The 26649-nt window shown below is 50.4% G+C and overlaps 1 protein-coding gene across 1 annotated transcript in view; it reads right to left on the bottom strand.

Annotated features, from left to right (window-relative positions):
- Positions 1-26649, bottom strand: part of LOC126991777 (28S ribosomal protein S10, mitochondrial-like) — a 35717-nt gene that overhangs the window by 5722 nt on the left and 3346 nt on the right. The window contains exons 2-4 of the mRNA XM_050850454.1: positions 20553-20753; positions 19645-19784; positions 7998-8196 (exon numbers count right to left, since the gene is read on the bottom strand). Of these exons, the coding sequence (XP_050706411.1) occupies positions 7998-8196; positions 19645-19784; positions 20553-20753 (540 nt within the window). The remainder of the gene's footprint in view (positions 1-7997; positions 8197-19644; positions 19785-20552; positions 20754-26649) is intronic.

Below are 26649 nucleotides of genomic sequence, written 5' to 3'. Positions count from 1 at the left end.
ATCTGTAGCAGGGTAGTTTAGACAGCAAAGATTTGTGCCAGACTCTATCAAAAACTTTTGATATGTCTAAGGCAACAGCAAAAAATTTCACTGAAACGGCTAAGAGAGGATGACCAGGAGTGAGAAGAATGCAAGATCACCAGTATGACGCCCCTTGCAGAACCCATACCAGCGATCAGATAGAAGGTCAGAAGTAAATAGATGCTTATGAATCTTCCCATTAAGGATTAATTCAAAACTTTAGAAAGACAGGAATGTAAAGCTATAGGGCAGCAGTTTGAGGGATTGGAGCAGTCACCCTTCTTAGGCACAGGCTGTATGTTGGCATACTTCCAGCAGGAAGGAAAGGTAGATGTTGACAGGCAGGGTGTCAGTATGGAAGCACAGTTTTTAAAGAGGCACTCCATTATTGTTATTAAAATTCTTAAGAGCTATGTTTTCTATGCCCTCTCTGGCCTCAATCCCCAGAAGGCTTATGGACCTGATGGAGTGCCTCCTATTGTCCTAAAAAACTCTGCTTCTGTGCTGACACCCTGCCTGGTCAAACTCTTTTTGTCTCTGCCTTTCAACATCTACCTTTCCTTCCTGCAGCCTGTACCTAAGAAGGGTGACCATTCCAATCCCTCAAACTACCACCCTATAGTTTTACTTTCTTGGCTATCTAAAGCTTTTGAATCAATCCTTAACTGTAAGTTTCATAAGAATCTATCAACTTCTGATCAATCTGATTGCTGGTATGGGTTCCACAAGGGGCATTCTACTGGTGATCTTCTTGCCTTCCTGACTCCTGGTCATCCTCTTTTAGCCATTTCAGTGAAACTTTTGCCGTTGCCTTAAACATCTTGAAAGCTGCTGACAAAGACTAGCACAAATCTTTGCTTTCTAAACTACTCTCCTACGGATTCTATCCCTCTCTCTGTACTTTTATCTCCAGTTTCCTTTCTGGATGTTCTATCTCTGCTGTTGTAGACTCACTTTTCTTCCCCTAAACCTATCAACAGTGGTGTCCCACAGGGCTCTGTCCTATCTCCCACTCTCTTTTATTCATCCGCAACAAACTGTCCAATCCACTCCTACGCTGATGACTCTACTCTGTATTATTCAAGTTCTTTCAACAGAAGACCCTCCTAACTGGAAATACAAGACTCCAGATTGGAGACTGCAGAATGCATGTCCTCAGACCTTGCTATCATTTCTGATTGGGATGGAAGGAACCTGGTACCCTTTAACACTTGAAAAATTCAACTCAACTATCTTCCAAACACCTATCCCCTATTCTTCAACAACATTCATCTGTCACCTTCTCCTACACTAAATATCCTCAGTCTATCCTGAACTCAAAATCTTAACTGGAAACTTCACATCTCTCTTACTAAATCAGCTTTCTCGAAGTTGGGCATTTTGTATCGTCTCCACCGGTTCTTTTCCCCAGCACAGATTCTGTCCATTTACAAGGCCACCCTCATATGGAGTATACATCTCGTGTGTGGGGGGACTCCACATACACACAGCTCTCTTGGACAGAGTGGAGTCAATCCCTTATGCAAGAGTTAATCAGCATCTTCATTCTGTTATCCCTTCTGCTGGTAAATTCTGGAACAGCCTTCCTCCATCTGTATTTCCTCCTGCCTACTAAACCACTTTCAAGAGAGGAGTGTCAAGACACCTTTTCTCCCAAAATTGACCTCTCTTTTGGTATTTAGTTTCGTTTTGTTGGAGCAGCGCTTAGCGGGCTTTTTTGTTTTGTTGCTCTTGAGCTTGTCTCCCTTGCTGTAAAAATAAAAATCATTTACTATATTTTACACCCTACAAGTATGTATTTGATAATTCAATATATAAAACATATGACTTATTTACATATGGGTAGTAAGCCCTTCGTTTTAGTAACCTTTAGTTTGATGGATTCAAAGTTGGAAAATTTTTAAATGTCTTCTCAATTTGATGATATATTCCTCACTCTTGAAACTTTGAAATTCACCTCCAGTTTTAATTAAGAATGATAAAAACAAGAGTAAAAAGTTATTTTAACATTGCAAGACTTTTTTTACACAGTACTGGGCCGAGTTAGCTAGAAGCATTTTTTATAAAAAAAAATATTTTTTAAATACTTTCATGAATCCCCCATATTTGCATTTGAATTCACAGTATACCTTTGTAGTTGTATGCCTATTCATATACTTAGAAATTAGAGGCAAAGATAGTCCTTGAGTTATGACGTATGCAACTCATGACTACTCGCACATATGACTATCAATCAATCAATGGGGGCATACGCCGGGTGGCGTGTCGCCTCGCCCACCCTACGATGCCAAGCCCAGGGGTCCCTCCGGGCAAGTCTCCATGCAGGCCCCCTTCCCAACCTGAGTACCTCCCGGCAGAATCTATCGACTTGCTCAAGCCACGAACTCCATGGGCGTCCCCTTGGCCTCCTTCACTCAGGATTGTCTCTTACAGAGACAACCCGATGAGCAGGATCAACTTCAAGGTAACATGCTATGTGTCCATATAGCCGGAGTTGCCGTTGACGGACTATGCAGGTAATATATGAGGCGTCCGGAGGTAAAGGGGCGACATCACCAAAACCTAGTTTTGAGTATATCTCATTCAAAGTTTAGCGACATGTACTGCACTTTCCTCTTGACTTACGAAGTTTTTGTTTGTATTCATTTTAATTGTATGGCCTAGCTGTATAATGAGAACAATTTATTTTTCTTTTGTATTGAAAAATAAATCAATTTTATAGCTAAATTTTTATACCCCCATTTGGAAATTGGTTATGATAATTGGAATATAATGTATGTGGATTTTTTAAATCGATGTTGTTTACCTAAACTACAGTATGAACCATTTCATTTTAAACCAAAATGCAAATTTTTTATGAATTTTTATAATAATAATGTGAGGAGTCCCTGAGAACAATGTTTACTTCCTGGGCTTTAACTCAGATGCTCCGCCTGGTGGGCAGCGCGGCCTGTGATTGGCGGAGCAGCGGGTAGGGCGGGAAAACCAGCTCCTCATTTGTTCCCATGCTGCTGGCGATGCCACCTCTTTACCTCCGACAACCACTACATGATAATAAGGAATTCTTGTTCGCACTTATTACTAGTACACCCTCGATTCTCTTGTTATAAGGGTCAGTATACCTTGCACTGTTTTTGGAAATCACAGAAAATGCGTGTGCCTATCGTATGGTACACTTAACTGAAAATTACAGATTTGGTGACGTCGCCCCTTTACCTCCGGACGCCTCATATGTCGAATCAGTCTCACAGAGTAGTCGTCGGTTTGACACAAAGTCATTCCAGCAATATCCCATGATTCTGTGTAGACATTTATTACCAAAGGCATTAATCTGCCTCTCCCAGTCCCCATTTAGTGTCCATGTCTCACAACCATAGAGTTAGACAGGGAGCACAAGGGACTTGAAGATCTGGATCTTTGTCTTTCTGCACAGGTATCGACAACACCATATACTCGTGTTGAGTGAGTCCATAATACTGTGAGCCAGGCCAATCCACCGTAAGACTTCCTGGCGAGACTCACCGTTGTTATGAACTACGCTACCAAGGTACGTGAAACTTTCTGAGATCTCAACGTCCTCTCCACACGTATGAACAGACTGTACTGTTTCATCTAGCAAGCCTCCAAACACCTGTACCTTGGTCTTGGCCCAGAAGACCTGAAGTCCCAAGGGCTTTAGCTCCTCGTGCAGTGCCTCGAGAGCCATCACCAAAACCTCCAGCGACTCTGCCAGGATTACTGCACCATAGGCAAAAACAAGGTCAGTGACCCTGGTATTGCTGATAGATGCTCCGCAATGACTCTGGTCTACAACTCTACCCAGTACCCAGTCCATACAACATAAGAACATAAGAACATAAGAACGCAGGAGTCTGCAAGAGGCCGGCCTGTCTGAGAGAGGCGGGGTGCCCGGACCCTGGCTCCCCGTGGTATCCAACCCCACCCAACATCGCTGGAATTTATCTAGTCTATTTTGATTTTGAATGTGATACTGTATGGGCACTCCACCTCACATGACTTCATGCCTATTCCACCAATCCACCACCCTGTTAGTAAACCAATTCTTTGCCTATGTCCCTGTTGAATCTTGAATTTAGTTTAAACCTTTCCGCTCTTTCGTGTCTCATCTCTTACTTCTTACTACCAAAACCTTGTCTCCTTTATTAAAGCCTCAAGCATTCATCCATTTCAGTCATTCAATCATACACTCACGCATTCTTCACTTTTCTAGAGAATTAACTGTTTTTAACTGTCCTCAGAATTTTCCTTTCTCAACCCCTTTCTCATCCCCTGAATCATCTTAGTCATCCATTCTAACATTTGATATCTAACACATTTTGATATCCATTCTATAGTAACCTGATCAGAACTGTCCCATAGAGAAGATGAGGTCTAACTAATTGTAAATATAGTTGAGGAAGACTCACTCTGTTGCTTTACGCCTTGAACAAGTCCCAGCACCTATCGATTCATTTCTAGCTTGAGTGCATTGTGCCCTTGGACTTGAGATCAGAGCTCACCTAGACCCTAAATTCTCTCGCACCCAGACTCATTTATGAGGAGGTTGGCTTTGGCAATAGTTATGTGAGGGGTTGTTCCTACCCACACCTCAGAATTACTGCACTCCTCCATCTGAAACCCATCTGCCATTTATCCCCAGTCACATAATCTGCTGAGTTCACTCTTGAGAATATTTCCAAATTTTACTTCCTAGCCAATTACTCTTACCCATATTGGTATCATCTTGCACTATTAAACATCACTACTAATTCCGTGTTCAACTCATTGATAAATAATAAACAAATCAACTCCCTTATACCCCAACCTTAGACCCCACCCATAACACATCCCCAGTCAGATCTTTTTACCATTGATCAGCACTCTTTGTTTCCTATTGTTGCTTCAACCCTTGACCCCAGTTCAAAATCTCACCTCTGGGAACTGCAACTTGTAATTTGCTACAACAAGAACAGGAGGAACTTAAGAAACGCTACTAAAATCTCAAGATAGATGATCATACTTCATCTCCCAAGACCCCGCCTCAAATAATTTATTGTAGAAGATTGGTGAATTAAGAGGCATGACCTGTGATTTGTGAACCCACAAGTAGTCGTGAATTATGTTTCTTTCAAATGCTCCTGAATGTTGTTGAAAAGCGATGGGGTAAGGACACAGCCCTGCCTCACTCCAGCATTCATGGGAAAGAAGCTGGACAAGCGCCCCCCCCTCACTTCACAGCACACTCTGTCCCAGAATACAGGCCAGTCAGGCCAGGAAACTTCATATCTCATCTCTTACTAAATCAGCTTCCTCGAGGCCTTCCGTTCTGTACCCGTCTCAGCAGCTCTTCTCCCTGCACAGTTGGCCCTGTCCGGGAGAGCCTTGCATGCATCTTATCAGGTATCTCCACCTCCACAGGGGGGCTCCCTACACAGCTCTTCTGGACAGAGTAGAGCAAGAGCTCTTCGTCTCCTCAGCTCTCCCTCACTCATACTGATATTCTGCACTCACTAATTTCACCCTTAATGTCCACTCTCTTACTATCTTCTCGATATTTCCACATGGCCCTTCTGAACTTTACTGTGCATGCCTCCCCCCCCCTCCACGGCCCCGCTGCCTTTCGACTTTCTACTCATGCTCATCCTATACTGTCCAAAACCCTTATACAGCTCACACCAGCATTGGAAATCACATCCCTCACGCTATTAAACTCTGGAACAATCTTCCTTCATCTGTATTTCAAGGGAGGGCATTTCAGAACTCTTTCAAGAGGGATGAGACACCTCTCCTCAGTGACCTATCTTTCATGCCTCTTTAAGATTGGATTTGCTTAGGCGGTAGCGAACTTTGCCCTTTTTGCAGTCCTCAGGAATCCCACGGAGTCGCAGATCCCAGAGTGCCTCGCAATGCACTGAATCAAACGCCTTCTTGGGATAGACATTGCTTGTGCAGGTCTCTGCATCTTCAGCAGCTGGCTGCAAATTCGCATCAGCAATAGGTGGGGAAGCATCTTACCCGGCACAATGAGCAGTGTAATACCACGGTAGTTGTTGCAGTCCTGGTGGTCCCCTTTCCCTTTCCAGATAGGGACGACCAGCCCCCTCTTCCAGTCAGGAGGAATGGTACTGGACTGCCATACAGCAGCCAAGACTGCATGCAACCCACGGATCATGGCCTCACCTCCAGCTTTGAGCAGCTCTACACTGATATTACAGGTGCCAGGTGCCTGTCCACCACTCAGCTTTGCCACAGCCTCTCTGACCTCAGTCAGAGAGGGTGGGCTTTCGTTGATGGGTAGATCAGCATCCGCCACCTGCAACCCAGCAACTGGAAGCTGCCCACGTGGAGGGTCCGCCATGTACAGCTGCTCAAAGTACTCACTCAGCCTAACGAGCCCTCTGCCCATCCGTGTCCGACACGAGGTAGCCGTCAGTTGTTCGGATAGCGCTCACCTGAAAGGGAGACTTGGAGCGGAGTTTCTTCAGGGCTCAGTAAGCAGGTCAGAGATTATTTGCATTTAAATGGCCCTTGACTTCCTCTGCGAGACCCCTGACATACCTCTCCTTGTCTCCTCAGGAGAGCTTTAGTCCTACGCGACAGAGCCCTGTATTGGTCCTGATTCCCAGCAAGTCTGGCAGCGCGACTCTCCTCAATATTCTCCAGCGTTTCCACTAAGGCAAAGCCACTCCTAGATCTCAGGTGCTCTCCAATGTACTCCTTTAGCAGCTTGCAGAGTCTCACATTTGAAGATATCCTACAGTTCTACAGGGTCCTCCAGGGTGCTGAGCACATCGAACCGATTTGAGACTGTCACTGCATACTCCTGAGCACATGTCAGGTCCTTCAGCCTCTCAAGATGGAACACAGTAGTGTTGCATCTCGGGATTTTTCTTGACCTGACATGAAGCTTGAGCATTGCAACAACAAGCCTATGGTCAGTTGCAAAGAACTCAACACTTCGGTAAACCCTGCAGTTCTGAAGGATCCTCCAACAAGTACTTACGAGGATGTGGTCAATCTCCTTAGATACCCCTCCGGCATCATTATACCAAGTCCAGCTCTGGTCTCTGGTACCAGGAACCTGCAATTCTCAACCTTCTGGATTTTGCAAAATTCAGGAGGAGAGAGCTGTTGATGTTCCTGGTACCAGAACCATGGGGACCAACACATAGCTCGTACCCAACCCTGTCAGTGCCAGAAGTAGCATTGAAGTCAGCCAGGACAATGAGTGTGTCCCAGGAAGGGCACTGGTGTAATACGGAGTCGAGTTTGACGTAGAACGTCTCCTTCTCTTCAGTTTCACGCATCTCGGTAGGAGTGTACACTGCAACAAGAGACATGAAGCCCAGTGTGCTTCAGCTTCACTCGCATTATATGCTCATCAACCGAAGCAACCTCAACCACAAATGGCAGCAGTTGGCTGGAGATGTCTGTAGCTACCCCCTTGGGATGGAACATATGACTAGGCCGATAATATTAGTACAGTAAAGCCCCTATACTAGTCAGTGTCACATAACCTGGCATGGATTGTTTTAGGGAGGTACTCATGGACTTGGCATCATTGCTTGGATGATGGTCTTGCGCGCTCATTTGCTTATTGTTTACTTCTTAACTCGATGACTATCTCTACTATTTCTTGAAAATGGAGTCCATCTTTGAAGCCTGCAAGTACAGCAATATATGACACTGAATATGAAAAAACAAATGTCAAGATAGAGGGGACTGCATGTCAACTCAACAAAGTTGGATAGGTATTTTGAAATGTTGAAAGAGTGAGTTGTCAAATAATGGGGGTTGCCTGGGAAAAAAATAAAGAAGGATAAAATGAAGAGGGAAGCTAACAAACTACAACCCCTATCACTCAGGAGCTAAAAGAAGTTAACCAACCATAACCATCACCATCACTCTGAAAGCTAGAAGAAAAAATGAGGCAAACTAATCACCCATCATAACTATCATCAGCCACCACCACTCACCATTGTCACCTTCATGGCCACACCCTCGGGAAGGTTGCGCTGGATGTACTCAAGGAAGGTGTCTGCAGTGGAGCCCGTCAGCCGCCTGAACCTCATGATCAAGAAGTGCGTCCGCGCCTCGTACTGCACGCGATGCTTCTTGTGGATGTGCACAGACTTGAGGAGCGTCCAGCGCTTGATGTGCTTCTTGGGCCACTCACTGAAGCAGGAGGAAGACAAGAGTCATGTGAGAGTAGTGTAGAGTGGTTAAACCTTACAAACAATGATAAACACTTTTCTCATAAGGCTCCCAGTCCTCAGCAGTGTTGGAGTACCTGACCACAGTGGTGGCCAGACCTGCTCTAGAGTAGGTACAATCAGACTGCCAGGCATTGTACACTGTTAGGACTTTGGCAAAGAAAAGTAACTTGGCTGTATTGTTTAAATGAAGGATATTAAGTGGTAAGTCACAAGACACAGCGAGGTTAGAAGGACAGGTGAAATGCCAGAGTATTGCGTGATGGACATATCTTGCAATACTAATGTCTTGTAAATGGGAAGGAGCATAGAGTTGGTTTCTTAATTAAATAAGACTCCAGTAGGGAACATGATACATTTCAACATCAATGAAAGAGAAGGAGTCTTTATAAGAAGCTGAAAAAGTTATGCAAATTCAAAATACTCCAGGCTTAAGCACTAACATCAACCTATATTGACCAAGTATAAAAGTTCTCAATATGTTAACCCCCTCCCAGTGGAAGGGAGGAAGGGTGTACCACCAAACAAAAAATTGTCTATAAATAGACACCGTCACAAATAATCCATGTGTCTATATATATAGTTTCCTCACATTTGATGCATTCCAGACTGACATCTTTATATAGACTGTTGTAAAATGAAAGTTAAATATGCACCTATATATAGATGTTTTGGATAGTTCTTGCCAAAATGCATGTTCTTACAGTGTATATGTATGTCAAGGAGTCAGTCATTCACACGCATTGCTATGGCAATGTCCAAGATTAGTAACCCAGTCCTCATTGATTACGATACTGCCACTGCCGTGGCCATCCCCTGGTGGGAGCTCCTAGGAGTAGGCGTCGATGAAATGATGATGATGATAGTAACCCAGTTGTGGTTTCCCTCCCTTCCTCCAGGTTTCTTCATTTTGTATTTTTAACATTTTCCGTATGTAACTAAGTAGTAATTTCCTTTGGTCAAAGCTGTGCCCTCAGGCAGTAATGCACAGAGGATAACTGAAAAAATAGAGCAGTTCCCAGTTAAAGAAGCAAACCTAAAATGCCAAATGCCATATTATACCAATGATCATGTGAGTAAGAAGCAAGTGTCTAAACATAAATCTTCCTACAAACTAGTGTACTCACATGAGCAAACGCCAAATAGTCCCATTTTTGAAGCATCTATATATATAAATCCTCCACAAGTAGGGATTAACCCTTTCCTTGCGCGCGGTGCGGACGCGACTATCCCCTCAGGCGCAGTCGGGCAGCCCAATGGGGGGTCTCTTTTAACCTCTGCATCTCAAAAACTATTCATCACAGCTAAAAACCAAAAACACCACTGGAAAGAGGAGGTCCAGATCTATAGGAGCCGGTTATGTATGCCTCTCTTGTGAACGTACATGCGCGTTCAGGGAGTGTTGAATGTTAACACTTACGTCAGTGCGTGCGGGATGATCAGCCATATTGAGAGAACTGCGGACATCTCTCCTTCAGACTCTGGCAAGGGAGTATTGCCAACTGCAATATTAACATCTATTTGGTCAAAGAATCAGTCAGGTGATAGGTGAAGCTATGCAAAAATGCCGCTTTATTGGGCCAGAACATCCACCAGTTGCTCGTCCGTAGATTTGCCGCGCTGGGCTGATATGATTTTCCACCAAATTTAGTGAAAAACCCACTCAATTGGCAATCCTGTGTTGTGAGAATTAGTGTTGGAACCCTCTCATACGCGGGAGATTTGAGTGCGGGTGGAGCTTGCAGCGAGCGTTTAGCACCACCAGCAAATACGCCTAATGCTCGCTGCAAGCGTTTAGCAATGAAAGGGTTAAGTAGCAATGAATAAGGCTGCAAGAGTTGACAGATCAGGTCAGGAGTCTGCCTTCTAAATGTAACCATGTCATCAAGTACCACCTGCTTTAGGGGTCAGATTGTCACAGACCAAACCAGCTCCCAAAAATAGCTAGACACGTGGTGGCAGTGATCCCCGGGCCATGTTCCCGTTATTATCCAAAGAAGTTTCCAAGGTCTTCACTCCTCTGATAAATGATGATATTCATGTTGCTATTATTCAGGGAAAAAAAATTCATTTCTTAAAACAAAAAATTATAAAAATCCAAAATTCCAACCCCTAAAAATTCTCAGAAATATTCCAAGAAAGTTTACAATGTTTACAGAAAGTTTCTCAACCTTTACCCTCTCCTTTCCCTCTCTCCTCACCTTCCTCCTCCCTCCTTCCTCCTCCTCCCTCCCTCCACCTTCCTCCTCCTCCTCCACTCCTCCCTCACACCTTCCTCCCTCCCTCCACCTTCCCTCCCTCCTCCCTCCCACCTTCCTCCCTCCTCCCTCCCTCCTCCCTGTCTTCCTTCCTCCCTCCCTCCACTCACACCTTCCTCCCTCCCTCCCTCCTCCCTCCCTCCTCCATCCCTCCCCTCCTCCCTCCCTCCCTCCCTCCTCCCTCCTTCCCCTCCACTCACACCTTCCTCCCTCCCTCCCTCCACTCACACCTTCCTCCCTCCCTCCCTCCACTCACACCTTCCTCCCTCCCTCCCTCCTCCCTCCCTCCTCACCTTCCTCCCTCCTCCCTCCTCCTTCCCTCCCTCCCTCCCTCCTCCCCTCCTCCCTCCCCTTCCTCCTCCTCCCTCTCACACCTTCCTCCTCCCTCCCTCCTCCCTCCCTCCCTCACACCTTCCTCCCTCCCTCCTCCTCCTCCTCCTCCCTCCCCTCCCTCCCTCACCTTCCCTCCCTTCCTCCCTCCACTCACACCTTCCTCCCTCCCTCCCTCCACTCACACCTTCCTCCCTCCCTCCCTCCACTCACACCTTCCTCCTTCCCTCCCACCTTCCTCCCTCCCTCCACTCACACCTTCCTCCTCCCTCCCCTTCCTCCCTCCCTCCACTCACACCTCCCTCTCTCCCTCCCTCCACTCACACCTTCCTCTCTCCCTCCCTCCACTCACACCTCCCTCCCTCCCTCCACTCACACCTTCCTCCCTCCCTCCCTCCCTCCCACTCCTCCCTCCTCCCTCCTCCCTCCCTCACACCTTCCTCCCTCCCTCCCTCCCCCCACTCCCTCCCTCCCTCCCTCCCACCTTCCCTCCCCTCCCTCCTCCTCCTCCCTCCACTCCTTCCTCCTCCTCCTCCCTCTCCCACCTTCCTCCCTCCCTCCCCTCCCCTTCCCTCCCTCCTCCTCCCTCCCTCCCTCCCCCTCCTCCTCCCTCCCCCCCTCCTCCCTCCCTCCTCCCTCCCACACCTTCCTCTCCCTCCCTCCTCCCTCCACCTTCCTCCCTCCCTCCCTCACACCTTCTCCTCCCCTCCTCCCTCACCTTCCTCCCTTCCTCCCTCCCTTCCTCCCTTCCTCCCTTCCTCCCTCCCTCCCTTCCTCCCTCCCTCTCTCCCTCCCTTCCTTCCTTCCTTCCTTCCTTCCTTCCTTCCTTCCTTCCTCCCTTCCTCCCTCCCTCTCTCCCTCCCTCACACCTTCCTCCCTCCCTCCCACCTTCCTCCCTCCCTCCTCCACTCACACCTTCCTCCCTCCTCCCTCCCTCACACCTTCCTCCCTCCCTCCTTCCTCCTCCCTCCCTCCCCTCCCCCTCCCTCCTCCCTCCCTCCCTCCTCCTCCCTCCCCTCCTCCCTCCTTCCTCCCTCCCTCCCTCCCTCCCTCACCTTCCTCCCTCCCTCCCTCCTCCCTCCCTCCACCTTCCTCCCTCCCTCCCTCCCTCACCTTCCTCCCTCCCTCCCTCCCTCCCACCTTCCTCCCTCCCTCCCTCCCTCCCACCTTCCTCCTCCCTCCCTCCCTCCACACCTTCCTCCCCTCCCTCCCTCCCTCCACCTTCCTCCTCCTCCCTCCCTCCCTTCCTCCCTCCCTCACCTTCCTCCTCCCTCCCTCCTCCACCTTCCTCCCTCCCTCCCTCCCTCCCCACCTTCCTCCTCCCTCCCTCCCTCCCACCTTCCTCCCCCTCCCTCACACCTTCCTCCCTCCCTCCCTCCCCACACCTTCCTCCTCCTCCTCCCTCCCTCCACCTTCCTCCCTCCCCTCCTCCCTCCCCTTCCTCCCTCCCTCCCTCCCTCACACCTTCCCTCCTCCCTCCCCTTCCTCCTCCTCCCTCCCACCTTCCTCCTCCCTCCCTCCCTCACCTTCCTCCCTCCTCCCTCCCTCACCTCCTCCCTCCCTCCTCCCACCTTCCTCCTCCCTCCCTCCCTCCCACCTTCCTCCTCCCTCCCTCCTCCACACCTTCCTCCCTCCCTCCCCCACCTTCCTCCCTCCTCCCTCCCTCCTCCCCACCTTCCTCCCTCCTCCCTCCACCTTCCTCCCTCCCTCCCTCCCTCCACCTTCCTCCTCCCTCCTCTCCCTCCCTCCCTCCTCACCTTCCTCCCTCCCTCCCACCTTCCTCCTTCCTCCCTCCACCTCCTCCCTCCCTCCCTCCCTCCGCCTTCCTCCTCCTCCCTCCCTCCCACCTTCCTCCCTCCCTCCCTCACACCTTCCTCCCTCCCTCCCCTCCCACCTTCCTCCCTCCCTCCCTCCTCACCTACCTCCTCCCCCTCCCTCACACCTTCCTCCCTCCCTCCCTCACACCTTCCCTCCCTCCCTCCCCACCTCCCTCCCTCCCTCCTCCTTCCTCCTCCCTCCCTCCCTCACCTTCCTCTCCTCCCTCCCTCCACCTTCCTCCCTCCCCTCCACCTTCCTCCCTCCTCCCTCCCTCCCTCCTCCACACCTTCCTCCTCCTCCTCCCTCCCTCCCTCCACCTCCCTCCCTCCCTCCCTCCCCTCCTCTCCCTTCTCCTCCCTCCCTCACACCTTCCTCCTCCTCCCTCCCTCCCACCTTCCTCCCCTCCCTCCCTCCTCTCCACCTCCTCCCTCCCCTCCCTCCCTCCACCTTCCTCCTCCCTCCTCCCTCCCACCTTCCTGCCTCTCCCTCCCTCCACCTTCCTCCCTCCCTCCCTCCCTCCCACCTCCCTCCCCTCCCTCCCTCCCTCCACCTTCCTCCCTCCCTCCCTCCCTCCCCTCCACCTTCCTCCCTCCCTCCCTCCTCCTCACCTCCCTCCTCCCCTCCCTCCCTCCCCTCTCCCTCCCACCTTCCTCCCTCCCTCCCTCCACCTTCCTCCTCCCTCCCTCCTTCCTCCTCCCTCCCTCCCTCACACCTTCCTCCCTCCCTCCCTCTCCACCTTCCTCCCTCCCTCCACCTCCTCCTCCCTCCCTCCACCTTCCTCTCCTCCTCCTCCCTCACACCTTCCTCACTCCCTCCCTCCCTTCCTCCCTCCCTCCCTCCCTCCCTTCCTCCCTCCCTCCCTCCCTCCTCTCCCTTCCTCCCTCCCTCCATCCTTCCCTCCCTCCCTCCCTCCATCCTTCCTTCCCTCCCTTCCTCCCTCCCTCCCTCCCACCTTCCTCCTCCCTCCCCTCCCTCCACACCTTCCTCCCTCCCTCCTCCCCTCACCTTCCTCCTCCCTCCCTCCTCCCTCCCTTCCTCCTCCCTCCCTCCCTCCCACCTTCCTCCTCCCTCCCTCCCTCACACCTTCCTCTCCCTCCCTCCCCTCCCTCCTTCCCTCCTCCTCCCTCCCTCCCTCCTCCTCCACCTTCCTCCCTCCCTCCCTCCCTCCCTCCTTCCTCCCTCCTCCCTCCCTCACACCTTCCTCCCTCCCTCCTCCCTCCCACCTTCCTCCTCCCTCCCTCCCTCCCTCCCCTTCCTCCCTCCTCCTCCCTCCCTCACCTTCCTCCCTCCCTCCCTCCACCTTCCTCCCTCCCTCCTCCCACCTCCCTCCCTCCCTCCCTCCCTCCCTCCTTTCCTCCCTCCCTCCCTCCCTCCCTCCCTCCGTTCCTCCCTCCCTCCCTCCCTCCCTCCCTCCCTCCTTTCCTCCCTCCCTTCCTCCCTCCCTCCCTCCCCTTCCTCCCTCCCTCCCTGCCTCCCCTTCCTCCCTCCCTCCCTCCCTCTCTTCCTCCTCCCCTCCCTCCCTTCCTCCTTCCCTCCCTCACCTCCCTCCTCCTCCCCTCCCTCCTCCTCCTCCTCCCTTCCTCCCTCCCTCCCTCCCACCTTCCTCCTCCCTCCCTCCTCTCCACTCCACCTTCCTCCTCCCTCCCTCCCTCCACCTTCCTCCCTCTCTCCCTCCCTCCACTCCCTTCCCTCCCTCCCTCTCCCTCTCCCACCTTCCTCCTTCCCTCCCTCCACCTTCCTCCTTCCCCCTCCCTCACACCTTCCTCCTCCCTCCCCACACCTTCCTCCTTCCCTCCCTCCCCTTCCTCCTCCTCCCTCCACACCTTCCTCCCTCCCTCCCTCCCCTTCCTCCTCCCTCCCTCCACCTTCCTCCCTCCTCCCTCCCCACCTCCCTCCCTCCCTCCCACCTTCCTCCTTCCCTCCCTCCACCTTCCTCCCTCCCTCCTTCCCTCCCTCCTCCTCCTCCCTCCCTCACACCTTCCTCCTCCCTCCCTCCCACCTTCCTCCTTCCCTCCCTCCCACCTTCCTCCCTCCCTCCCTCCCTCACCTTCCTCCCTCCCTCCCTCCCCTTCCTCCCTCCCTCCCTCCCACCTTCCTCCCTCTCCCTCCACCTTCCTCCCTCCCTCCCTCACACCTTCCTCCTTCCCTCCCTCCACCTTCCTCCCTCCCTCCCTCACACCTTCCTCCTTCCCTCCCTCACACCTTCCTCCTTCCCTCCCTCACCTCCTCCTCCCTCCTCCTCCCTCACCTTCCTCCTTCCCTCCACTCACCTTCCTCCTTCCCTCCACTCCCACCTTCCTCCTCCTCCCTCCTCCACCTTCCTCCCTCCCTCCCTCACACCTTCCTCCTTCCCTCCCACTCCACCTTCCTCCTTCCCTCCCTCCCACCTTCCTCCTTCCTCCCTCACACCTTCCTCCTTCCCTCCACTCCACCTTCCTCCCTCCCTCCTCCTCACCTTCCTCCTTCCCTCCACTCCACCTTCCTCCCTCCCTCCTCCACCTTCCTCCTTCCCTCCCTCACCTTCCTCCTTCCCTCCCTCCACCTTCCTCCTTCCCTCCCTCACACCTTCCTCCCTCCCTCCCTCACACCTTCCTCCCCTTCCCTCCCTCACACCTTCCTCCCTCCCTCACACCTTCCTCCTTCCTCCACTCACACCTTCCTCCTTCCCTCCCTCCCCTTCCTCCTTCCCTCCCTCACACCTTCCTCCCTCCCTCCCTCCCACCTTCCTCCTTCCCTCCTCCACACCTTCCTCCTTCCCTCCCTCCCACCTTCCTCCTTCCCTCCTCACACCTTCCTCCTTCCCTCCCTCACACCTTCCTCCTTCCCTCCTCCACCTTCCTCCTTCCCTCCCTCCACCTTCCTCCTCCCTCCACTCCACCTTCCTCCCTTCCCTCCCTCCACCTTCCTCCTTCCCTCCCTCCACCTTCCTCCCTCCCTCCACTCACACCTTCCTCCCTCCCTCCCTCACACCTTCCCTCCCTCCCTCCACTCACCTTCCTCCCTCCCTCCTCCACCTTCCTCCTTCCCTCCCTCCACCTTCCTCCTTCCCTCCCTCCACCTTCCTCCTTCCCTCCCTCACACCCTTCCTCCCTCCCCTCCACACCTTCCTCCTCCCTCCCTCACACCTTCCTCCCTCCCTCCCTCCACACCTTCCTCCCCCTCCCTCCCTCACACCTTCCTCCCCCTCCCTCCTCTCACACCTTCCTCCCTCCCTCCACACACCTTCCTCCCTCCCTCCACTCACACCTTCCTCCCTCCCTCCCTCCACCTTCCTCCTTCCTCCTCCCTCCACACCTTCCTCCTCCCTCCCTCACCTTCCTCCTCCTCCCTCCCTCACACCTTCCTCCTCCTCCCTCCACCTTCCTCCTTCCCTCCCTCACACCTTCCCTCCCTCCCTCCACCTCCCTCCCTCCCTCCTCCCCACACCTTCCTCCTCCTCCCTCACACCTTCCCTCCTCCCTCCCTCCCTCCCACCTTCCTCCTCCCTCCCTCCACTCACACCTTCCCTCCTCCCTCCCTCACCGTCCTCCTCCTCCCTCCCTCACACCTTCCTCCCTCCCTCCCTCCACTCCTCCTCCCTCCCCTCCTCCCTCCCCTCCACACCTTCCCTCCTCCCTCTCTCTCTCCTCACACCTTCCTCCCTCCCTCCACTCACACCTTCCTCCCTCCCTCCACTCACACCTTCCTCCTCCCTCCACTCCACCTTCCTCCTCCTTCCCTCCCACCTTCCTCCCTCACTCCACTCACACCTTCCTCTCTCCCTCCTCCCCCTTCTCCCTCCCTCCTCCCTCCACCTTCCTCCTCCCCTCCCTCCCTCACACCTTCCTCCCCTCCCTCCCTCACACCTTCCTCCCTCCCTCCCTCACCTTCCTCCTCCCTCCCTCCACCTTCCTCTCCCTCCTCCCCACACCTTCCTCCCTCCCTCCCTCCCTCACACCCTCCTCTCCCCTCCCTCCCTCCCACCTTCCTCCCTCCCTCCCCTCACACCTTCCCCTTCCTCCTTCCTTCCCACCTTCCTCCCTCCCTCCACTCACACCTTCCTCCCTCCTCCCTCACACCTCCTCCTCCCTCCCTCCCACCTCCCTCCCTCCCCTCCCTCACACCTTCCTCCCTCCCTCCCTCCACTCACACCTTCCTCCCTCCCTCCCTCCACTCACACCTTCCTCCCTCCCTCCCTCCACTCACACCTTCCTCCCTCCCTCCCTCCACTCACACCTTCCTCCCTCCCTCCCTCCACTCACACCTTCCTCCCTCCTCCCTCCCACCACCTTCCCTCCCCTCCTCCCTCCCTCCCTCCCTCACACCTTCCTCCCTCCCTCCCTCCCTCCCCCTTCCCTCTCTCTTCCTTCCTCCCTCCCTCCCCCTTCCCTCTCTCTCCCTCCCTCCACTCACACCTTCCTCACTCCCTCCGTCCACTCACCCATTCCTCCTTCCGTCCCTCCTTCCTCCCTCCCTCCCTCCACCTCCTCCCTCCTCCCTCCTTCCTCCTTCCCTCCACCTCACACCTTCCCTCCCTCTCTCCCTCCCTCCCTCACACCTTCCTCCTCCCTCCCTCCCTCACCTCCTCCCTCCCTCCCTCCCACCTTCCTCCTCCCCTCCCTCCACCTCACCTTCCTCCCTCCCTCCACTCACACCTTCCTCCTTCCCTCCCTCCACCTTCCTCCGTCCCTCCACTCCACCTTCCTCCCTCCCTCCCTCATTCCCTCCCTTCCTCCCTCCCTCCTTCCCTCCCTCCCTCCCTCACCTTCCTCCCTCCTCCCTCCCTCACCTTCCTCCTTCCCTCCCTCACACCTCCTCCTCCTCCACTCACACCTTCCTCCCTCCCTCCCTCCTTCCCTCCACTCACACCTTCCTCCCTCCCTCCACTCACACCTTCCTCCCTCCCTCCACTCACACCTTCCTCCCTCCCTCCACTCACACCTTCCTCCCTCCCTCCACTCACACCTTCCTCCTTCCCTCCCACCTTCCTCCCTCCCTCTCCACCTTCCCTCCCCTCCCTCCACTCACACCTTCCTCCTTCCCTCCCTCCACACCTTCCTCCCTCCTCCCTCCACCTTCCTCCTTCCCTCCTTCCACTCACACCTTCCTCCTTCCCTCCCTCCACTCACACCTTCCTCCATCCCTCCACTCACTCCTCCCTCTCTCCCTCCCTCCACTCACACATTCCTCTCTCCCTCCCTCCATACACACCTTCCTCCCTCCCTCCACTCACACCTTCCTCCTTCCCTCCACTCACACCTTCCTCCCTCCCTCCCTCCACCTTCCTCCTTCCCTCCCTCCACCTTCCTCCCCTCCCTCCACTCACACCTTCCTCCCTCCACTCACACCTTCCTCCTTCCCTCCACTCACACCTTCCTCCCTCCCTCCACTCACACCTTCCTCCTTCCCTCCCTCCACTCACACCTTCCTCCCTCCCTCCCTCCACTCACACCTTCCTCCCTCCCTCCACTCACACCTTCCTCCTTCCCTCCACTCACACCTTCCTCCTTCCCTCCACTCACACCTTCCTCCTTCCCTCCACTCACACCTTCCTCCTTCCCTCCACTCACACCTTCCTCCTTCCCTCCACTCACACCTTCCTCCCTCCCTCCCTCCACCTTCCTCCTTCCCTCCACTCCACCTTCCTCCTCCCTCCTCCTCACCTTCCTCCCTCCCTCCACTCACACCTTCCTCCCTCCCTCCCTCCACTCACACCTTCCTCCCTCCACTCACACCTTCCTCCCTCCCTCCCTCCACTCACACCTTCCTCCTTCCCTCCACTCACACCTTCCTCCTTCCCTCCACTCACACCTTCCTCCTTCCCTCCACTCACACCTTCCTCCTTCCCTCCACTCACCTTCCTCCCTCCCTCCACTCACACCTTCCTCCTTCCCTCCACTCACACCTTCCTCCTTCCCTCCACTCACACCTTCCTCCTTCCTCCCTCACACCTTCCTCCTTCGATCCACTCACACCTTCCTCCTTCCCTCCACTCACACTTTCCTCATTCCCTCCTTCCACTCACACCTTCCTCTCTCCTCCCTCACACCTTCCTCCTTCCCTCCTCACACCTCCTCCCTCCCTCCTCCACTCCACCTTCCTCCTTCCCTCCACTCACACCTCCCTCCCTCCACTCACACCTTCCTCCTTCCCTCCACTCACACCTTCCTCCCTCCCACCACACACACCTTCCTCCCTCCCTCCACTCACACCTTCCTCCGTCCCTCCACTCACACCTTCCTCCGTCCCTCCACTCACACCTTCCTCCCTCCCTCCACTCACACCTTCCTCCCTCCCTCCACTCACACCTTCCTCCCTCCCTCCACTCACACCTTCCTCCCTCCCTCCACTCACACCTTCCTCCCTCCCTCCCTCCACTCACACCTTCCTCCCTCCCTCCACTCACACCTACCTCCTCCCCTCCCTCACACCTTCCTCCCTCCTCCACTCACACCTTCCTCCTTCCCTCCACTCCACCTTCCTCCCTCCCTCATCCACCTTCCTCCTCCCTCCTCCCTCACACCTTCCTCCTCCTCCCACTCACACCTTCCTCCTTCCCTCCCTCCCACCTTCCTCCTTCCCTCCTCACCTTCCTCCTCCTCCCTCCACTCACACCTTCCTCCTTCCTCCCTCACACCTTCCTCCTCCCTCCCTCCTTCCTCCCTCCCTCCACACCTTCCTCCCTCCCTCCCCTCCACTCACACCTTCCTCCCCTCCCTCCACTCACACCTTCCTTCCTCCCTCCCTCCACACACCTTCCTCCCTCCCTCCACTCACACCTTCCTCCCTCCCTCCACTCACACCTTCCTCCCTCCCTCCACTCACACCTTCCTCCTTCCCTCCACTCACACTTTCCTCCCTCCCTCCACTCACACCTTCCTCTCTCCCTCCCTCCACTCACACCTTCCTCTCTCCCTCCCTCCACTCACACCTTCCTCCCTCCCTCCACTCACACCTTCCTCCCTCCCTCCACTCACACCTTTCTCCCCCTCTCTACTCACATCTTCCTTCCTCCCTCCACTCACATTTCCTCCAGTGGGACATCCAGGTGGCCAGCGGCTGTGCTAACAAACTTGAGGTAGGAACGGAGGACAGCTGGCTCATGGCTGCGGCACTCCACCTCCACACAGCTGTACAGGTGGTCAGCCTCCACCTCTACCAATGTCTGGAGGAGGAAGGAAAGGTAGAGACAAAGGAGAAGGAGCAGAAAGAGAAAGAGGGGGAGAAGGACAAAATGAAGGATACACAAGGATATAAGGATATAAGGCTAGCAGGGGACAGACACCCTACAAACGGCAGCTCCTGAGCGGGTTTTAAACTAAACTAAGTCAGTATGGTGCTATTAGGGAAGGTAGTATGGGTAAGTGAAGAGCTGTCCGGGGGACTCGCCATGGTATGTGTGGGGTTGTTAGGGAGGGCCATCATGGTAAGTATGGGCCCATCAGGGAGGGCTGTCATGGTCTAGGGCCATCCTGACCTGACACCATTTTCAATACTTCATCTAAGTCACCTTTACTGATTTTAGCCCATTTAAAAACTTAAGTTAAATCATCTCCCAGGTAATGTCTTTCCAAAGAACGTGAGCTTCTTTCCACTTTCTCTATACAGTAAGCTTTTTAAGTCTGATTTGAGGGAATCTATATTTCTTCTGTGATTGGGGCACCAAAACAGAACAGCATAATCCAGGTGAGGCCTAACCAGTGCCAGATACCTACAATTGAGGATAACTTAGGCACTCTAGTTACTAATGCTTCTAGAAATAAATCCAATTTTCTGCTGGTAATACAGTAATTTCTGGGTCAAAATAACTTCAGAGGAGGAGGAGCAGCAGGAAAATGGAGAAAAACGATGAAGAGGAGTAGAAAGTAGAATAGAGGAGCACTGACAGCTGAACAGTCATATACAAAAGACAGCAGCAAGAAACATCACTTACTGAGGCATCTGAGGCTGGTGTGGGTGAGGTATGGATGGGTCTGAGCAGAGCAGGTGTGGTGTAGGGGTGCCTGAGACCAGCTGGCAGAAACAGGCCAGCTAGGGCAGAGGAGCTGCTGGCTACTCCCCTGCTGTGTGTGGCAGTGGCAGCGAGGGGTGTGACCCTGACCCATGAAGCACCTCCTGGCACCCCAGCATCCACCTGTGTATAGTGCCAAGCTTGTTACAACAATACAAGGTGCAGAGTTAAATCAGTAATTATTGAGTAGTAAATATATGTACACTGACATAGCAGAGGAAAGTAGGGGTACCTGATGTCTCATAAAACATCTGTTTGATGCAGTCATCTACTTGAAGCACATGATGGTGCTGGGAGAGGGGTTAAATAGATGAGGAGCTAAACTCGTTTTTTCAACTTCAAACAGCAGACTGACAGTCAATGTACCATTTGTTTCTAATTTGCCCTTCTTGAAATAATGGGTTCCTGATATGGATTTAAGTACACAGTTAGCAGCATAAAACTTCTCAAGTTAAGACCATGATAATGAGAGTTAAAGTCAGACATAGATATAAATTATAAATGATTATACTTTTTATTCCATACTGATTTTTCATCGTCATCAAAATACTATAAAACCATACAGCAGCAGGTTACATACAATGTTCTTCTGAACATGATGGTGTCATCAGATTCCAGATATGGTAAGAAAGAAAGGAGGCATGCACTATTTTATACCAAGTTGTAAGTGCTAAACAAGCGGGCGTGGGTGTGGATCTGTGTGTGTGTAATTCACCACAGCCTGATCACGAGATGGACTCGTAATCACCAACATGTTCCCTCCCGACATGAGCAAGTGCTCTTTTATAGTCAATCTCTGGGTAATGCCAGGACCCCACACACCACACACCCCATCCCCCTTGCTCGAGGGGGGAGAGTAACCACTCCTATTCAACAGAAAGAATCCGACCTGAGCGGGCTCGAACCGCCAACCTGTCAGGCTGTGAAGCCTGGCAGCACAGCGATCTAACCAGTTGCACCATGGAGTGGTGTTTGTGTGTGTGTGTGTGTGTGTGTGTGTGTTTGTGTCCTATCCTTATAAAAGGAAGCCACTAGTTTGGCACTTACAGCTTGGTAAAAAAAAAAGTGTGTGCCTCCCTTCCTTCCTAACATATCTGCACCATCATTTTCGGAAGAACTTTGTCTAGTGCATGCAGATACAGTAATACCTCGGTTTACGAGTGCCTTGCTTTACAAGTGTTTTGATTGATGAACAAAGGAAATTCACAAAAATGCCTTGGTTTACAAGCGGTGACTCGGTGTACGAGTATCCTGGTTGTACAAAAAATGCCTTGGTTTACGAGGGGTGACTTGGTGTATGAGTATCCTTTTTGTACAAAATTGTCTTGGTTTACGAGGGGTGACTCAGTGTACGAGTATCCTGTTTGTATAAGTCAAAGATGCGCGCATACATGGGTTCCCATTCTTCACCACAAGACGAGGGCGCTCAGAGCAGTAAACAATGGGAATGGGGTCTCAGTCCGCATTGTACACTCACAAAGGTAGTACCCACTTGCTCATGTCCGCTTTTAGGGTAAGGTAACCAGTAGGTACGCAGTGGTCCAGTACGTACGCATTTGGCATTTAAAAATGTCCCCACAAAAAAAGACCAAAGCAAAATCAACAAACTTCATATCATATTATACTTCAACCATCCCTCCATCATATACAGAAGTATCCCACAAATAACATGTATATCATAAAAACTATGTACCCTAAAAGAATGCAATTAGGAAATGTGGTAGTTTTCTTAGGGAAATGCTAAGGATTGCAAATTTCGTTTTTGTTGTCTGCCTTGTTTCCGGTGTATTTTTTTTTTCTTTTTCCTTTTTGCAGGTTGATTTGGGAGGGTAAACTTCAAGAAATAGGTGTTGGTTTTATTCCAGTACATATCTATACACGGGAAAAAAGGTTCGAACATAATGGCCAAGGAAATCAAGACTTGACCAGTAGGTGCATGCCCCATTTTCAAATGACTGCTAGAGAGACGTATGCCACAATCCACAGCAATACAACTCAGCTCTATGGCATATGAGAACAAGAAGCACTGTCCTGTGAAAACTGTCTGTGTGCCACCTCATCAAACTTACCCACTGGCTGTCCAGTAGTGCACGCAGTGCATGTTGTCCAGTAGGTACTCTCGTGCGTCCCCAGACTGGCGGCGAACTATCATATCCTCACAGAGCATGTGAGCTAGCTGTACTAGAACCCCAAATCCAGAGTGCACGGCCGTGTTCATGGATTTGCATTTACTACTTCTATAAAGGAAATACTTATCTCCCACTTCAAATTGTAAAGTGATAACTGCTATTTTGTTTGAAGGAAGTCCTATATTCTTATTCACTAAAACTAAAGTTTTTCCTTTACAATATACATTTCACTTGATTAAGTTTAACAACTGATTAGAGCCTATTCAGGATCCAATTAGATTCAATATCTATATTTTAGATTTACTTATGCTTTTGAGTTATTTTCTGAAAAATGCCCAATAATTCTTTTCATTTACATGGATGGATAATTTCTTCACATAACGGAGGGAGCACTTTTCTTAGTGTTTTATATGCAGCATTATATTTATTTTTTTCAGAGTTACTAAAATGTAATTCAGTAATTGTAGTACTCAGGTTATTGTTTTTAGTAACCAAATCAACATTATGCCTATACTTGGACAGAGGAGCGTATTTGAATTAAGAAATTAGAGAATAAAGTATTTTTTTGTGTTTTCATCACCTTTACATGAATACATTAATTACTGCTGCGATCACAAAAACAAATAAACTAACATATAAAGGGAGGTTGAATGAATAAAATATCAAGGACTCTTCTAGCTGTTGTAGTTTTTTAGTTATAATTTTTTGAGTACCTACTGGACAAGGTGAGTACCTAATGGGTAGGGTAGGCCTAAACGTCTTTGACTAACTTTATACACCATTTTTTCTGTACAGTTAAATCTTATTCGAAAAATGCTTGTACCACATGAAACTATAGCCATTCCTTTATTTGCAAACAATAATTGATGTAGTTTGCTTAAATAGTATAGCGGGTACAGGTCAGAGTGTAAAAAAATCGCCGATTTTTTGCGTACCTACTGGTTACCTTACCCTATTTGTGTTCTAGTGTGCGAACTTTGAGTTTTCAGCACTACAGTGTGTGTTGTTTGTGTTTTTAACAGTATTTTTAACAAACGTTTTGGTTTTCGAGCCTTTTGGTTTGCGAGTAAAATTCAGGAACAAATTAAGCTCGTAAACCGAGGCTGATAGTACAGGTAACTCTCAATTTACGCGAGTATTGTGTCCTTCAAGAGGTCACGTAAATCAAAAACAATGTAAATCAAACAAGAGGTAGGTTTCTATTGAAAAATAAATATTCACTTCATTCAGTGGAGAGAGAGAGAGAGAGAGAGAGAGAGAGAGAGAGAGAGAGAGAGAGAATATCCATATCACCAAGATATCCACTCAGGCACTCAGTCTCAGCCTCACTCATGTGAAGAAATGAGGGACACCATGAGCAACTGGCTAGTACTGGTACCGGTACCAAGCAGACTAGTACTGGTACCTTACCGTATAGCTGGTACCGTTAGTACTGGTACCTGCCCACCCCTATTGTTGAGTAGTGCGGCAGCGTGGGTACTGTATTGTTGTTCAAATGGCGCGCGGGAAGAACTGAGCTCATCTGTGTTGCTGCGGCGCCGTGTGAGTCCAGTTGCGTGAGACATCTGGTAGCCACTCCATAAAATATCGCGTATAAGTGAAAAAACGTGTAAATTAAACATTTATTTGGATTTTGGACCCCGCGTTATTTAAAAAAAAGCGTAAACCAGACTCGCGTAAATCGAGTTACCTGTATTTATTTTTATAGTAGGTATTTTAACCCTCTCGCGCACCGTAAGTTTCCAATAAGTTTCCGTTCCACTCACCATGCATTTCTCAGGCCCGACTGGCCTTTTTTAGCCGATGCGATACTCTACATTCCCAGACGTATTTTACCCTCACAGATATATCCAATAAATTTGGTATCAATGGCTTCATAAAGACTTGTACCAGAACATGTGCAAATAAAAATAGAGGAAAATATATATATAAACAATACAAACTTGTTTCAAGTCTCCGTCTAGAGTACTGTAGACAATAGATCCGAAGTACCAACTCTTCCCCACTTGCTAGCTTGAAATTTTGTGGGCCAACTTTTTTAGACGAATATGTTTCGAAGCGGAATTTAGTGAGGATTCTTATAGTATCCTCAAATTTCTCATACACCTATTAGTTCCCGAGTTACACCGAGAAAACTGTACTTTTTTCCTCTCCCATCAGAGTACGCTAACAAATAAAAATCGCTCAAAGCTCCTCATCTGCGCTCCTTAGAAATGTTGCCATATGTTACCATTAAGAAACTTATCAATTTTTTATCCACTTTTTGTCCAAAGTCACCCCAGTTTACAGTACTTAGATAAGAAATGGTGTAGCATTACAATATTTATATATTTGTGTCAGGAAGCAAAGTTTTATTTATTGAGGGACTTTTTTTTTTTTATGCTAACCACATCATTCAACAAAGAAACATATCAGAAATGAAATTTGTGACAGTTGTCAGTGATTATTATCATGCTGAAATCTATCAACATATATTGGGTAAAATTCTAGTGTTTGCCCATACTCCCCCCGACGAAGATTGTTTATCACCTCAACCGCCGGAGGTTAGAAGGACCGAAAAGATGTTAAGTGGTGTGCTCATCGTAGAAAGTGACATTTTACGCACAACTGAAAAGATTAAAGTAAGCAAAGCTCCTGGTCCAGACAAAATTACCCCTAGGGTCTTAAAAGAAATCAAACATGAAATTTGTAAACCGCTTTCCATCATATTCAATAAATCTTTAACAGCTGGAAAAGTTCCGTCGGATTGGAAACTTGCAAATGTCACACCAATTTTCAAAAAGGGGGACAAGTCTCATCCAGGAAACTATCGACCAATTAGCCTGACATCGATTGTTTGTAAGTTAATGGAGACTATCATTCGCGACAATATGGTGAAATTCTTCAAGAAAATAATATAATAAATAATTAGCAACATGGCTTCCGTAGTAAACGTTAAGTGTTTGACTAACTTGATTTTTTCACTATATTTTGAGGTGTTCAAAGAAGCAGATCAGTAGATATCATATATCTGGATTTTCAAAAGGCATTTGATAAGGTCCCCACCAACGATTGCTCAGCAAACTATTGGCACGGTATCTCGGTAACATTCACAATTGGCTTATGACTGGCTCTCTGGCGAAACAGAGTAGTTCTAAACGGTGTTACATCTAACTGGCTCGATGTCAAAGCGGCGTCAAGGATCAGTGCTTGGCCCCATGCTCTTCTTAATTTATGTTAATGATATCGATGATGGGCTCACTTGCAAAGTATCAAAATTTGCTGATGACACAAAAATTGCTAGTAAAGTAACTGCGATACTCGACGAAGAAGCTTTACAATTAGATATAGATCGACTTGCACGTTGGGCCAATCAATGGCAAATGAAATTTAACGTTGAGAAATGTAAAGTGTTGCACATCGGAAAAAATAACAATCGCGTTCGGTACGTAATGAATGGCAAACAACTTTCTGCAGTAAGTAAAGAAAAGGATCTTGGGATCACTGTATCAAGCGATTTAAAGCCCGGTCAACATTGTTCAGAGGTAGTTAAAACTGCAAACAAATTGGTTGGCTTCATCGGACGAGTCTTTAAAAATAAATCGGAAAAAGTAATATTAAAACTGTATTCGTTGGTTCGACCCCGTCTAGAGTACTGTGTACAGTTTTGGTCTCCCTACTACAGAAAAGACATAGAAAAGTTGGAACGGGTCCAACAAAGAGTAACAAAGATGATTCCTAGGTTGAGAAATTTGTCATATGAACAAAGGCTTAAAGAAGTAAATTTATTCAGCCTATCAAAACGAAGAATGCGAGGCGATCTAATAGAAGTGTTTAAAATGTTCAAAGGATTCAGTGATATTAATGCGGAAGATTACTTTACAATTGATCGATCAAATAGAACAAGAAGA

Source organism: Eriocheir sinensis, unplaced genomic scaffold (assembly GCF_024679095.1).
Source record: "Eriocheir sinensis breed Jianghai 21 unplaced genomic scaffold, ASM2467909v1 Scaffold336, whole genome shotgun sequence".
NCBI lineage: Eukaryota > Metazoa > Arthropoda > Malacostraca > Decapoda > Varunidae > Eriocheir > Eriocheir sinensis.
The sequence above is the reverse complement of the archived record's forward strand: the minus strand, read 5'-3'. Positions and strand labels throughout refer to the sequence as shown.